At 44.2% G+C, this 16093-nt stretch overlaps 1 protein-coding gene across 17 annotated transcripts in view; it reads left to right on the forward strand.

The window, feature by feature from the left end:
* The first annotated feature begins 4103 nt into the window (after positions 1-4103).
* PCMTD1 (protein-L-isoaspartate (D-aspartate) O-methyltransferase domain containing 1) overlaps positions 4104-16093 on the forward strand; it is a 62569-nt gene continuing 50579 nt past the window's right edge. For 3 of the 17 annotated variants that reach the window (XR_003437425.1, XR_003437424.1, XM_027128121.1), the window contains exon 1: positions 4141-5793. Coding sequence is in view for 10 of the 17 variants with exons in the window: in XM_027128121.1 (XP_026983922.1) it covers positions 5178-5793 (616 nt within the window). In the remaining 7 variants the exon portion in view is untranslated. Of the gene's footprint in view, positions 5794-6551; positions 6742-12322; positions 14196-16093 lie in introns of those variants that run through there. The other 14 variants (XM_027128128.1, XM_027128129.1, XR_003437426.1 and 11 more) reach the window with 11 other exon arrangements.

Here is a 16093-nt window from a genome sequence, read left to right on the forward strand (position 1 = left end):
CGTTGTGGTGCGCGGGCTTCTCATTGTGGTGGCTTCTCTTGTTGCAGAGCACGGGCTCTAGGCACGTGGGCTTCAGTAGTTGTGGCCTGCAGGCTCAGTAATTGTGGCTCGCGGGCTCAGTAGTTGTGGCTCGCAGGCTCAGTAGTTGTGGTACACGAGCTTAGTTGCTCCGCGGCATGTGGGATCTTCCCGGACCAGGGCTCGAACCCGTGTCCGCTGCATTGGCAGGCGGATTCTTAACTACTGCGTCACCAGGGAAGCCCTTCAATTGTTTAGGACGAAGCAATTAAAGTTATGTCATCACTTCAAAATAGTTGTTTCATCTATTTAAGTGTATATAGTAATAAACTATCGAATTCATCAACATTTTAGACCCAACGTTTATCATATGAGATAAAAACATATGAACATAAATACAGCAATCTCTCAAATCTTTATATAAATGAAATTTTCTCTTCAACGTGGCTGGCCCTTGCCCTTTTTTTTTTCTTATTCTTATTTTCACTGAATCTCTATCAATTTACTTATTAATAAAATGGATATTATACATCACTTTGAAAACCATCTGGCCAATTTAATATTACATAGTATACAATTAGAGTCTTAGGCAAATGCAACAAGATAAGTAACGTTAAGACTTCTCAATTTAGGTGATCAAAGGGGCTATCTGCATAGCTTCTTTGAGTATAAAGACTTCTAAGCCAACAGAAAAGAGAAAAAGAGTTGATGTAGGAATCAGTAGTCCATTATCAGATAAGTTATTTTCAAGTAAACCCTGAGAAAGTGAGAAATAAGGCCTGAAATAGTCATTTAAATGTCTTTGGTATTAGGTATTGTCAGACAGAATACATTTTATGTATTGTCAGATAGAATAAAAGGGATCTATATATAAAAACAGGGTAACACAAATAGATGTATATTATGACTTAATATTATTAGAGATTAAATTTCCAATTAAAAGTCATTTCTAATTGAATATAGTCTGCACAAACAGGTTTCATTCTTAATGTTCAATAGAGCAGGAATTTTGGAAGTATCCACTCAAAGAATAGGGTCAAGTGACTTGGGGAAAGTATAATTTTATTTTTAATTGCACATACAATTCCTTTATTACTTAGATTTCAATGGTTACTGAATTTGAGAAGCTAAAAGCAACTTTTCTGCTTTTCAGTGTTTTGCTGTGAATAGTTCCAGTGGAGGGAGGTGGTTAGACACAGCAAGGTATGTGTTTTTGCATTTGTTGCTTGGTCTCAGAAGAATTGAATTCTTTGCTGTTCCAGGTTCCAGGTTTTTAAAGACTCTTACTATAAAATAACTTTACATAAATTTTGTCGTAGTTTTTTTGTTGTTGTTTGTTTTTAACATATTAAGAAGTTTCAGAAAATACAGTATAGCTTTGAAATGCTGGGAAACTAATGGATTCTGCAGATCAACGTGGCATTCTGGGTGGGTAGTTCAGAGGGAAAAAAAATACAGAAGAGTCACTAAAGGCTCAGGCCCACAGAAGCAGCGGTGGTGCACGATTCCAGGTTCCACGATTTCCCACGTGGGAAGGGTTGCTTGAGCAGTCTTTCCGTGCACACCCATCATCACGAATAGCATCTTTGAATGTGAAAAATATCAACAAAACAACACCATATTGTGGCTCAAAGGATTGAGAAAGGCCCATAAAGGAAGAAACACTGGGGAAGGTCCATGAACAATGAGTACACTTTCCTTACTAGGAGATGATTTATAGCCACTGGGAATACCAGGAATGGAGTATTTTCACCAAAGCAAGCCTGTTTTCCACCCAGTTTCATATCTATGAACTATATGTACTTTAGAAAAAAGATGTACTGAAAAAGTCTATTTTCAAACTTTCAGCACTGATCAGAATCGCCCAGAGGACTTGTTAAATTGGGTTTGGGCCCCCTGGATTTACACTTCCGGTGAGTTCCCTTATGATTTGATGCCTCTGGGCCCAGACTGAGGCAGGAAGTAGACTGGCCCCCGGGGGCAAATGGTTGGAGTTCCTTCCATGTGGACTGATACTCAGATACTCCGAGAAGAATAACAGGACAATTGAGAGAGGAGGCTGGGCCCTGTCCAGATAGAAGATAAGAGACCACATCTTCCTCATTCTCCAAGTCAGGAGACCTCCCCGACTACACATGCCCAGAAAGGCTCCTTGGAGGTCAAAAGGGGAGTGATGTTAAGTGGCCCATAGGCCTCTTCAGTAGAATCCACCTTGGCTAAGAGATGTGCACGCACACGTGGGGAAATCCTGAGATAAACCAAATACGGACTCAGATCAGGCAAATCAAAATGATTGGCCAAAGGAAACCAGGAAGAAATGCCCCATAAGAGTGATTCACTGATTCACGAGGGCACGACTCTCTCTCTGAGTCTGCCCGTGTGTCTCTCCACACGTACTGTACTTTTTCTTCTCCTAATAAATACTTTACTTGTTTCACTACTTTCCGTCTTTGTGAGAATTCTTTTTCTGCAAAGCTGTAGGCCAGGGCCTTGTCACTGGCCTTTGGTCTAGTGGCTAGCATTCGGTGCTCTCACTGCTGTGACCCGACCTCAGTCACTGGCCGGGAACTGAAACCCTGCTTCAAGCCGCTGCAGGCTGAGGCCACCCAAGACCACATTTTGAGAACCACTGACTTAAAGTCTGTTTCACTTTTCTTCTAGAGGATAAGCTACTTTTATGTTGTCATAGAGAAATCCTGAATTTTGACTTTAATGTTTCTCAGTAATCTTAAGTGATCACAGTGGGACGCAACACCAAGGAGACACCTTGGAATAAAACAAAGTGCTAATGGCTATAAACAAAGGTTGTCACGAAGTTAAAAGATTCCCTTTCATCTGTCAGCTCTGAGACTGCTTTGTATTTCCTTGATTTGTAAATTATATAGATATCACTCCTCTGGAATGTAGGGTCTGAAGTTTTCTCCTTCATTTCCAAATTCTAGTCCTACTCTAGAAACATGACCATCTTCCCAAAAAGCCAAATTTATGTTTCTTAAAATCAGTAAGGAAATGCCGTTGTGTGGCTCTTGTTTTTCAAACAGAAAAGTAAGTACAGTGAAACTAATTCTCTTTTATTAGAGAGGAGATATTTATTTTTTTGTTGGGCGGGGAAGGAGGCGATGGACTTGTAACTGTACTGAAAATAGTACAAGGAAATTTAGTTGCAGAACAAAACAGTTCCATATTTAGTAGGATTTAGTCCTGGATTTTCCCCAGACATTGCAGGTCAAATGAAAGATACAAAGAAATTCTTTCAGGCCTCAGACCAGACTTGGCACTCACTATAAACCATAACCAAGGCCCATTATGCAACAGAGGTGTTTGCAAATAACTAGGTGATTTAAGGTTAATCTGGGCAACACACGAAGACCTCCAATCCTGAGGCTGAAGAGAACATGCAACAACTCTTGCCATGACTTTGGGAAATGTGAACTCCAGGATGGTGACAGTAGTTTGTATTCTGAATTTGGTTTAGTTTAATAAGCATTTGCCGAATGCCCTGCCAACTACACACTGGCATTCGCCATCTACCTTTACAAGGATTAAATCATGAGCCGCTGCAGCTGCTGACCTTCAGCACCCCCTGAAAGGAGCTCAGGTTGGAGATCAGGAATGAGGCGCTCTGTGCTCCGGGAAAAACTGGCGGAACAGGCTTTCAGACAGTCAGATAGTCTCAGAAGATTTCATGAGCCCAATTCTTGCATCTCCTCACACCTAGAAAAGCACTAAAAGCATAAGCAGTGACATCTGCTCCTCGTGACTAGCGGCAAACCTCTGCCAAAACGTGTGTGCACCCAATGCACTAAAAACCTGTATAACACTGACCGTCCCCTACCTCCTCGGGGCAGCTTCTCAGGGCTATCTGAAAAGCTGTCTCCCGGGCTAGAGTTCTGATCTTCCCACAAATAAAACTTAACTCACAACTCTCACTTTGTGCATTTTTTTTTCAGTCGACAGCCTCTGCGTGCAACTAACAGAGCATTTCCGATATTACAAGGCTCCTGCCTACACAGGATTCTGTATTCATGAAGTATGCACTCTGGCTATCTCCTGCTTAATATTAAAACTGAAGCAACCTGGTGTGAAGAATTAAGTTACTGCAGCAAGTGTTACTTTCCCGTTGCCAGGACCACACTCGCTGCAAAACTGGACCAAGAGTTCTAGGAATAAATTGTCTTGTGGGCATCTACATTAATCAAAGTCTAAACAAATCTCTAAATAATTCTGGATGACGGGATAATTTAAAATTATATCAGCCATTCAACAACTGCAGAGGACCAGTCTTGCAGGAGACCCTGTACTGGGTGCTGGAGAGCAGCAGGGAACACCATAGGCCTGCGCCCAGACTTTGTGGATTACACATCAGTAGGAAGGCACACACTCACCAGAAGTAAATTATGCACGAGAAGTGCTAAATGCAGGCGTAATCAGAAATGGTCTGAGGGTGGAGAACCCCAGGAAGACACTGAGCTGTCGGCCGATTTGCTGTTGAATCACTCACCCACAAGAACAGCACTTGGTCCCGTTTGCTAACTACATCCTTACTGGTAGTCTTACTAAAAATGACATGTGGTCAAGTTTAATGCAGTTGCGGAAGAAGAAAAAAAAAGTCTAGAACTCTGAAAAATTCCTATTGCAGAATGGGGAAAGCAAAGAAAATGCATAAAGAAATGAAGGGGAGAAAAGAGGTGTGGCAGGTGATTCATGATTTCAGCTATTTTCCTAACTTGACCATTTTTACTTATTTAGCTTATAGTAGGAGACTTTCGGGTGCAGAAATTCCTGCTTGGGAATTTCAGAAAGCGAACCCTTTAAGACTGTTCCGTGACCCCATCACGGTGAGTACACAGTTAGGGCCCGGGACCAGGAATGCAGGGGTCAAGGACACCGCAGACAGAAAGACTGCAGGAGGAGCGGAGCGGCCGCCGGACCTGCATTTACACTCCATTCACTGCAAACACAGTTGCTGAACTGAACGCCGACCAGCTCTTAGCAACTCTGCTCCGTCTGCGAGCTCCTCCCTAGGGCTCTGACCTCGCCTGCAGGGTTTCCGCCAACAGTATCTGATTTAAACGCTTCTGCACACAGATAGCCACGGTGGGAAGCAGCACGGCATTCAGGGCGCTCTAACTGTTCACCCGCGGAGGCAGCCCGCGGACATGGTCCGCACGTCTGCCAGGCCGGCAGCCGCGGGCAGACCCCTCCCGCCAGGCAGCCCTCGGCCTCGCCTCCTCTCCCGGCGCCGCCCGAGGGGGTGGAAGCCGCCTGCCGTGGCGGACAGACAAGCGCCCACACGCCGCCGGGAACCGCTGAGCAGCACCAGCTCACTCGCCGGCCCAAGCTCCGGAAACAGCCGCCCCACGCGGGGAGGCGGGGGGAGAGGGCGGTGGCGGCGGCGGCGGCTACGCGGTGGCTGCTCTCGCGGGATCTCTCTCTGCCTCCATGTTTTCGGGCTCCGTAGAGATCTCGCGTGGTTTGGGCTAGGGGCGGGGCGAGTCGAGGGGCGGAGTCGGATGGGGCGTCCCCGGGCCTTGTTGATTTCAGCGTCCTCGCGGCGGCCCTCGCGCCCGCCGCCGTCCGCGCATGCCCGGTCCCCGCCGGCTCGGAGGCCGCGGCGCTCGGGCTTCCCCAACCAGCGTCCGGGCTCCGCCCCTCCCCCCGGCGGCGGCGGCGGACGTGTTGTTTTGGCGGCGGCGCCGGCTGCCGCGGAGCCCGCCGAGTCCCAGCGCCTCACCTGCGCCCGCTGCGGCGGGCCCACCGACCGCCTCGCCACAGGTAAGGCAGTCGCCTCGGGCTGGGGGCGGGGTCGGGGGCCAAGGGGCCGGTAGGGCCGAAGGGGGCCGAGGGATTGAGGGAGTCAGGGGGGGGTGGGGGGCCGGGGGGGAGGGAGGTCTGGGCCGGGCGGCCGAGGGTTCGGGGGAGGCTGGGCCCGGGGTTGGAGGCGGATCTGGGGCCTGGAGGTCGGAAGGGCCGCGGGGCCGGGGTCGGAGGCCGGGAGGTCGGAAGGGCCGAGGGGCCGGAGGTCGGGGCCGGCGGCTGAGGGTTCGAGGGGGCCTGGGTGCTGAAGGGAGGCTGGCGGCCGCGGGGTCCAAGGAGGTGGAAGGGCCGGGGGGCCGGGCCCGGGCCCCGCCGCCGCGACTTTGTTGTTGTCGGCTTCGGAGGAGGCGGACCTGCCCGCGGCGCCTCGCGCGGCTTCGGCGCTGCGGCTGGCGGGGCTCTCGGGGGCTGGAGCGGCGCCGCCTTTTCTCGTTTTCGGGTCTTGGTTGGGCGGTTACTGCTGTAGAGTGCGGGCTCGTCCACCGCCGGAGTAGAGGGGACCCAGGCGTGGAACCACACGGGGAGAAATTTTGCGAATCCAATTATTTTTTTGTTTGTTCCCCGCTTCCAGAACTGTGTTTCCATCTGTCGTCTTCTTAAAATTTAGAGATCCTGTGTTTTTTATATTACACCTTGGCATTCTTTGGGTACGGAGGAGGAAGTACGGTCTTACCCGATAGTTTTTGCTCTTAGTTTGTTATGTATCATTGTTGCAGAAGTACTATGTGCTCTTTAAGGAAACACAGCGCAGCCGCACAGTGACGAAGTGTGTCCTCCCGCCGCGCCGGCCTCCCACCCATCTCCCCCCCCCCGCCCCCCCGCTTACTGCCCAGGGGAACCAGTCTGCGAGTGTGGTGTTTAGCCATTAAGGATTTGTCTGTGCGTGTAATAAATACGGTTTAAAAACACAGTTGTCACGTTATTGTAAATCGACTATACTTCAATAAAACAAAAAGAACAAAATTGGGATCATATATAGTATATAGTTCTTATTGGCCAGTTCTACTCATGGTTGTTTCTCCATTTTATGACATACCTCATTCTTTTAAAAACATACAGAGCTCTATTTTAATCGATGAACATTGTCGTCCATAGTTGTATAATCATTTAGCTTTTAGTTAGCTTTTAATAAGGTCTACAAACTAATGTTTTGAAACGTAATGTGGTAGAACTTTCAGAATGTCTGCCAGTTGGGGATACTTACATATTAGGAAGTTGAGTAATATGTTTACATAGAGCTTAATGGTAGCTTTCAGGAGGCCTGGGTGACTTCATAATGCAGGTTACTAAAATACTTCATTTTTTGTTTTTTTAAGTGCATTTTTCAGAGTAAACTTAAATTCCATATGCTCAGTTGAAAACAGATTCAGTCCCTCAAATGTGAACTGGCCCCTGTGTGACGAAGAGGTAAAGGTAGGAGGCCAGTGGCCCGCAGGTTTGTGTCTCAGTCAGGCAGGTAAACCGTAGGGAGTAAGCTGTTAAGTGGAGGGATGAGAGCAGCTGCTTACTATTCAAGAGCACGGGGAACTAGGGGCTCTCTGCTACACTTGATATTTCTGCGTGCAGAACTGGAGGCTTCGTTGATCGAATCACCGCCTTGTATCTATTAAAAATGTGCTGTGCGTTCATCTTGGTGCTGGCTTCCAGGGAAAACAACTGAGTAAGGTCATCACAGAGAACCATCTGGTTCTCAACATGTATAGCCTGAAATCTGAGGCCCAGTCGTGTAGCATTTTATTATTCGGGAAACTGTTTAGAAGGAATAAAAAACATCCGTGGCCTTTTTAGTTATCCTTGCTGGTAGTGGAATGCGCTTTCTTATGTATTTCTCACAACATAGGTGGCAGTCTCTCCACTATATGAATTTTTAAACAGAGGCTCTGAGAGGTTAAACTGGTGAAGACCCCGCTGCCTTTTCAGTGGTGCTGACTGCATTAGACTCAGGCATGCTTCATGCTTCAGACCTGCATCCAAGAACCTGTTTTTTGCTCTCCTGTGCTGCCCCCCATTAATGAAAATTACCTCACAAAATTACCGAACTTAGAGTTTCCTTCTCTTTTTTTGGCTTGGAAACGTTCCTTACAAATAGAGACATAAATATAATTGTATGTATTGAAAAATAATCTAAAGGATAATTAGTGTGAAACTCTAACAATATCTATTTATTTTTATTAATTTTTATTTTTGGCTGCTTTGGGTCTTTGTTGCTGTGCGCAGGCTTTCTCTAGTTGCGGCGAGTGGGGGCCACTCTTTGTTGCGGTGCGCAGGCTTTTCATTGCGGTGGCTTCTCTTGCTGCAGAGCACGGGCTCTAGGCACACGGGCTCAGTAGTTGTGGCACGTGGGCTCAGTAGTTGTGGCTTGCAGGCTTAATTGCTCCGCGGCATGTGAAATGTTCCCGGACCAGGGCTCGAACCCGTGTCCCCAGCACTGGCAGGTGGATTCTTAACCGCTGCGCCACCAGGGAAGTCCCTCTAATGATATCTTTTAGATGAGGTTTCTGATGGTGTATTATTAAAATATTGAATTCCTTGAGGTGATGCCATTAAGCAAGTAGATGGGGGATTGTGTTACTTTAGTTTTCAGTCACTCCATTTGATGCCATGCAAAATTTGGATGTCATAGTGAATTGTAGCTCTTACAGATGCTTTTATTCCTTATAGACTAGTTTCATTTAGTATTTTTATGAACACCATTACACTCTTTGTAAACTAATATGATGAAAACAATACAAAGAGCGTCCTAAAAAGATTAAAATTTGCTTATTTATTTTGGCCACCTAAAACTGCATCATGACAGGCAGTTTAATAGAGTGTATGTCATAATGTTATGGTTATTGATCTGTTTTGGTTTTCCAGCAGATGTGACAACTGTGTGGTTTAAAGAAATACAGCACGTACTGAAGTTAAAGTATGATCAGTTGTAATATGTATTTGAGAAGAAACCCACGTATAGGAAAATATTTGAGCTTTTTTTTCTTGGCATTTGTTAAGGATGGTAATTAGATTCACATTTAAATGGCATATCTGCCATCACTTGTCTCTTGGACAACTTACACTGGATGTGAGTGGGTTTTATAGTTGTGGGATACAAAAAAACAATTCAGCACTAGCAAGATGTCTTTAGAATACATTAGGACTTCCAGCTGTTGGAGGATGGGGAATCCAATTCTGTGTGTGCATAGTCTCAAAAATTAATAAGAGAGATCTTATGGCTCACGGGGAGAAATACAGTTTTCCAGGTTAGCCTAAAAATTCTTTTGGGGCGGCATACATTTATGAGTAGCCGTCAATAAACTATTTAGGGCCTATGAATGGTAACAAAAGCGTCAGCTATGATCTAGAGTTTAAAATCTAGATGAGATTTAAAAGCTAAGTATGAAAGAACTCTTGTGGAATTGCCTAAAGGACCTGTTCCCTGATAGCTCTGTTTCTAGGGAGAAAATGGTTAAGATGCAAGAGAGGCCAAAGGAGAGGGGAGATAATCTGAGAGTTGGCCCTCAGAGTAGACAGAGGGAAAGGGGAGCCCTCAAAGAGTCAGCTCCGTGGTTGGAGGTCAAGGGAGATAAGAACTTAAAAGTTATAGTTCTTTGAGATACTGAAAAAAAGTCTAATTACGATTATTATCCTGTGGTAGCTGTGTCCTGCTGGGGGTTGAGTTGGAATAATTAACACTTTGCAGTAATGGGCGGGCTCTTGTAAACCTGTAATAACCACAGTGCAGTAAGTCAGTTCAGTGTATAACCTCAAGTGCAGTGAGCATCTGAGAGCTGTGGACTGTGAAGTGTCGTGAGGCCCTTGTCTTCCCTGTTCCTGCTACAGGCCAGCACCTTGGACTTACGTACAGGTGTTACTTGAGATACAGTTCCCGTCTCCCTTTTTTGGAGCTGTGTTTTCTCCTTTCTGGCCGCCTCAGGCCCCTGGATCCCCCTGTTCATTCCCTCTTTGCTGAGGTCCCAGTTTGCATCACCAGCTTCATTTTATTTCCAGAGCTTCAGACCTGCCTTCTGTTGTTTTCCTTGACAGACTCTTTAAAGTGCTGTCATTTTGTTATGTTGAATCAAATAGATTCAGAATTGAAGTGTTTTCCTTGCAAAGTTAATTCTTTTTCCTTCATTTACTTGTTTGTATTAATGATCCTCACATTTTCTTAGTCATCTAGACTCAAAATCAAAGGACACCTTTGACACTTGGCCCCTTCTTATAAATGATTTGTCATTTTATTGCATGTGGTTCCTGATTCTCCTGCCTCTTTTCCATTTTCCCAGCAGTTAAGTAGTTTTAATCCCTTTGCTTCAACTGCCATTAACCGGAGTCGTCCCGAATCTCTAGGTTTTACCATCCCATCGTTTGCTGCTATCAAATTAATTGTACTAAATGCAGCCCTGATCATTTTTTTCCCCCTGCTTGCAAACAAAACAAAACCCCAAAACGTACGGAGTGTTTCTTCTGACAGCCGCTGTGCCGGGTGCTTTGTGTCATTTGGTCCTTGTGATAGTTTTATTTTGTAGGTACTGTTATGCCACTTTACAGAGGAAGAAATCGAGAGTTCATGAGCCTGAGGGAGTTGCTAGTGGGTAGGTGAACTGGAGCTGGAATCCCAAGCATGTCTTCCAGTTTTGTGTTCTTGACCTTTGTGCCTGCAGTGCGTGGCTCCTGACCCACTCTGGAATACAGTCCTTGTTCTTCACCTTTGCCTTTTCAAAACTGCGTTACGTGGCCCCAGCGCTCCTCCTCCAATTGGTTCCTTGTTTTATTCAAACTTCTGGTTTCTTACGCATTTTCTTTCGGAGTTTCCTCCCTTTCCTGTCTCTGCTCTTTGAGGCCCTCCTTGTGGAAGGCTTGCTGATGCGCTGTATTTCGCTAGGGCTCCTCTTCCCCGCCTGCGAGTAAGGTCTCCTCTCATTCATATTATAGTTGCTTAACCTTGTGATGAGAACTTTCTACTCTGAATTTGTTTTTGAGTACTCTTAACAGTTGTAATTGGATTAAAAAATGCTCGAAAACAGAAACCGTGTGTTGTGGACGCTCAGGAGATGGGTGTGAATGGATATGAAAATGATCTCTGGTCACCTGCCCTGTTAATGGCAATTTAAGTAGTATTTGACTTTAGTTGGTAGATGACACCCAATAGTTTATTGGAGTTTTTAATTTTGTGTATGTGACAACCAGATTTTCTTGTTGTAGGCTATCAAATGAGTTCAATTTTCAGATTCATTTCTAGGTAATTATGATAAGTTGTTTTTTCTTAAAAATTCAGTTTTGTTTTTTTTGTATGCATGTGTCTGAGTTATTGACAATTGTACATATGTATAATATATGTATATAAATTCTTAAAATTAATGGTTTGACATTTGAATTCTTTTCGATGCGGTTAAATTAGACATATTGTCAAATGAACTACAATGTTCTCATAAGCTTTCTGGCCTCACACCTTTCTCTGTGCTTATGTAGATACGGGCCTATCCTGCAGTGTCATTTATTCCTTTTTTGTGACACCAGGAAGCTCCAACGTTTTGGTCAGCTGAAATGCCCTCACACAGATTATACATAAGTCTGCTTCCTGAAGAGTTCATGTGAAATTTCAGATTATTTTGAATCTATCAAGGTTAATGGTTACCATGCAAAGGTTAAAATTTTATATTTCTCTTATATCTGCCTCTGCATTTTGTATTATAGTGTAAGTAATACAATATAAGTATTATATTAAGTAATTAGTTTCTGCTTTATCTTATAAAAATATAATCCTTTCTGTTAGGAGTTGCGAATGTAGGATATCTTGGTGATGGTGATGGGGGACACATTTGGGGTTTCTTTTTGGAATACTAAATGCATGATTATAAGAGTGAGATTGATTCTCAGACTAATTATTAGTCTTCCTGCTCTCGACTTCATAAAGGATTAAAGTAATCACAAATACTTCTCTAAAGATAAAAGTTGTAAGCAAGTTTAAAATAAATGATTTTGAAAATAGGTACTGCAGTCACATGGCTCAAGGTTTAAGTGCTGTGAGAAGTTTCTAGCCTGAAGATGACTCCTCAGGCTGCCCTTCTCCCCGCTGGGAGGTAGCCACTTATCTCTGGAATGATACAAAAGAAACTATTTGTATGCGAGTAAATTTGAATAAATACTCTTCTTCTTTCCAGTTAGGATGAGGGTCATTGCAACAGTTTCACTTGCATTTTTCACTGAGTGTATCTCTAATATTCCATAACAGGAAAGAATTTCTTCATTCTTTAAAAAAATCTTTTTGCAGCCTCAAAGTATCTGCTATATATTGCTACATATGTAGATTGTATGTATTATCATTTATTTAACCTTATTCCCTACTGATGGACATTTAGATTGTTTCCAGTTTTATACTGTTATACCCATTGAGCCACCCATTTGAAGGAAGAGAAATAAAAAGTAGATCTTTCTCTCTAGGGAAAAATAAAAATTGAAAACTGAAATGGATGTTTCTTGGGGAATGAAATGGTTTCCTTTTCAGGCCTGATGATGACTGGTGAGAGAAGGACGGGCCATGTGAAGATGCTTGCTGGAGTCCCTGGTGACTGTGGGCGGAAGAGTAGGAATGGCAGTGGCAGTGGTGATTGGCCGCAGCTCCCAGGGCCAGTGTCCGCTCCGCGCTAGGCCACCTCTGCCTGCGGTTAGAAGTTCTGTACTTGGAAAGGGTTCTCCATATCTGGAAACTCGTCTCTGGGACTGTGGCCTGTAATAGTATATTTAACATAGGAAATCTGTTCAGGGAATGAACTAAGATCCCTGGGTGTCATCTAGAAGGAAATGTCATGGCCAATAATACAATATATTTTATGAGGTCATTGAATTTTTTACTGTAGTGTTATTGTATGTTCAGGTGTAAGATTTAAACTACTGAAATAAATGAAGTTTAACAAATTCCTCCTTCAGCAAACCTCTGTCATCCACATCTGTTCCTCATGGGTTGTTTGGGTAATAATGGCTTTTTAACAGTGTGGTGTGAATCCTTTCAGACTTTATGTATAAACAGAAATAACATTCATGTATCTTAAAAATGTCAGTCAGAATCCTATTGAATAACAAGTCACGGTAAGAATAATGAAAAGTCAGAATTGAATGTGATAAGTGAATAAGGTGATGATGGGATGTCAGGTAAATAATGAATGCACTTTGATTCCTTCTGACCAAGGGTGCTATAAATACAGACTGTCATTGTATACAAGTGTAACAGCTGCTAAAGTTGTGTAGCTGGTCTATCAGGTTACTCCTAACAAGTCATTTAAGGTTTCCCAAGCTGTGCCTTTTTTTTGTTTGTTTTTTAAACATAGTAGATATGGCTTACTGAACAGGATGAGTTATCTTTTCTTTGTTATTTTTCAGTAATTCTGTCCTAAATATGGGATTTGAGTGTTTTTCTGATAGGCATCAAAAAATGAGTTTTTTAGGTGTTTGGTAGCTATGTCATTTCTCTTTATGCTGGTACTGTATATGCTGCCTGGGTCCACATGGCTCAGGTTTTTGTAACAAGGATTCGTTTGCACTGACTCATTTCTGAACACCTATGATTCTTGTTTGGTCACTTATACACAGTTTCCTGGCCATCATAGAAATAATAGGTAAAAAGGTCATTTGTCTTTGTTCATCTCCAGATCCTGCCACATATAATAGCAGTAAGAACTCCTTGTAGAAAGACTAGAAAATATGGATAAAAAAGAAACGGATTGTCGGGAATGTAATCACCCGGGGTGAGTGTCCTCTAGTTAATTCTGAGAGATTTCTGTATTAATGAGAACACCAACTAGAAAAGCCCAGCTTTATAAATCCTGCTGCCATATAAGGCAAATACATTTGGTGATAGAAGCATGGAAAATGAGAGTGCTTGAATTTTCTCTGACCTGGATGCTTTGCCAGGTGACCAAGGCTGTGGTAGGGCCTCAGCTTAGCATGTCAGGTGATTTGTGCATGAACGGCCAAGTGCCGAGTGGTTTAGCTGTTGGTGATGGGAGCCCCACGTGTGTCAGTAGGTGGGTTAGTATATCCACCTCTATTGCTGTTCCTGGTTTAATAATTCAGAGCTTTTATTCTGATTGTGTATCATTGTATTTTTGTAATCGTCTTTAAAATACTGGATCTTAAGTTTATTAGAAAGAAATATTTAGAAATGCCATAGCTCAAAAACAAACACAAAATGAGCCTTTCTTTGTTTGACAGTATTTCGAAGGATGGTGTATTTTATCCCTGTGACCCCTGTGAGTCCTGGTACTCTTAGTCTCCTGTTTGCATTCTAGTCTCTTTTTAAAAATTAATCAATTAATTAATTTATTTTTGGCTGCATTAGGTCTTTGTTGCTGCACGTGGGCTTTTCTTTAGTTGCAGCGAGTGGGGGCTGCTCTTCGTTGCGGTGCGCGGGCTTCTCATTACGGTGGCTTCTCTGGCTGTGGCGCATGGGCTCTAGGTGTGCCGGCTTCAGTAGTTGCAGCACAGGGGCTCAGTAGTTGTGACTCGCAGGCTCTAGAGCGCAGGCTCAGTAGTCGTGGCTCGCGGGCTTAGTTGCTCCGCGGCATGTGGCATCTTCCTGGACCAGACCTCGAACCTGTGTCCCCTGCATTGGCAGGCGGATTCTTAACCACTGTGCCACCAGGGAAGCCCCCTGCATTGTAGTCTCTTGATGACTAGAGTGGATTTTTAAATTCATGGTCACCTTGATACTCAAATATAAGAGCAGATTTTGGAACACATGAAGGTAGTTACTACAGTTTTAGTTTTAAGAAAAAGCCTGGCAGTGGTCTGTAGTGATTTAACATGTATTATAAATACCATTGTGAAAGAATTACTTCAGATACTTCTAAACCATTTTAATGGTTTAAAGGACTTGACTTTTTTCCTGCAAATAGAGTGATTTTGAACCTTTATTCTTTTATGAACCAGAGAAATTAGAAATGGCAAAAGAAAGATTTAGGCTTTTCTGCAGTGATTTATATAAATACCTGTATTGTAACTGTTCCTGAAATTGGTTTGATTCTGATGGAAAGGGAGAGATCACCATGGTCTTAAACCAGTTGAGCCACCTTATTGTTTATGGCAAGAAAGCTTTTTGTAAGCTTTCTGTTTCTTGTTAAGGACTTGTTCAGCTGTCGCTGTTTAATGATCCCTGGTTTTATTGTGCCGAGATAGTACATCCTGTATGTATTTGGGGCCTCGCCTGCACATGCACGTGCGCGTGGACATCGGCGGCGCGCGGCTCCCGGAGGCCCCCTTCCCACAGACAGTGTGATTGCCAGTCCCCGCGCTGCCTCAGGGAGTGCCGTGTGTGGCGGGTGCCCCGGAGCGATGCGCTACGAGGTGCTAGTGTCTTGGCGCTCTAACATTTTCACACTTCGGTGCAACTTCCCCTTCATTTAACCTTTACCGCAGCCTTGTCAGAGAGTGTCTTGTGTGGCGAGTATCATTAGTCTCCTTTTATAGATGCATGAACTGAGATTCAGAGTTAGTTCCTTTTCCTGAATCTGCTGAATCTGCTTTCTTTCCTGTGAAAGGATCTGCAGTCTTCAAGGACAGAGGGCTTGGTGCGAGAACAGACCTAGAACTCAGAGCCCATTCTGCCTCCTAAGGAAGTTAGGTCATCCCTTTGCTTGGAAGTGATACTATTGCACAGGGTTTTGTTAAGATTAAATGAATTAAAATGGCACCGCTTTATATGCAGTAAATGCTCAACTAATGAAAGTTGCACTAATGATAAAGGTAGTAATGCTTTATGAGTCACACACTGCTTTGCAAGTATCATGAGATCAGTCGTCACTCGGCAGAGCGAGGGACTCGCACAGCAGTAGTGTCCATTTAAACGAGAGGCCAGCCTTGGGAGCAGCCTCGCGTCAGTATTGTGTGGGGGGTCAGGAGTAGCCAGGGAGCCGGGGCACGGTCGCTGGGGAGCCACCTTAGGCTCGCTTGTCTTCCGTTCGTTTTTAGTGATAACACGCAAAGCACCACCTGTAGGGCAGTCTGTTTTTAAAAGGGTGCTCCCTCTTGAGGCCAACCTGGAATCATGCTGCATTAAAGTTTGAGCAATTTTGAATCTGCTGCAAAAATCCTGACAAGTACCAACAGCTGAGAAAAGGTGCCAGCTCTCACGTACAGGGTCTTAACTCACGCTGAACTGAATTTTTGTCAGCCCTCAGAATGAATCTGTGCAGTGGCTTCCCACTGTCCTAAAAGTAAGGGCAGGAATCGAGCAGGGTTGAGCCCTAAGTGGTTTTGAGCTTAGGCACAGCTTCGCCCAGTG

This window comes from Aethalodelphis obliquidens, unplaced genomic scaffold, assembly GCF_003676395.1.
Source record: "Aethalodelphis obliquidens isolate GAN/ISIS:26980383/991018 unplaced genomic scaffold, ASM367639v1 scaffold33, whole genome shotgun sequence".
NCBI classification, from domain to species: Eukaryota; Metazoa; Chordata; class Mammalia; order Artiodactyla; family Delphinidae; genus Aethalodelphis; species Aethalodelphis obliquidens.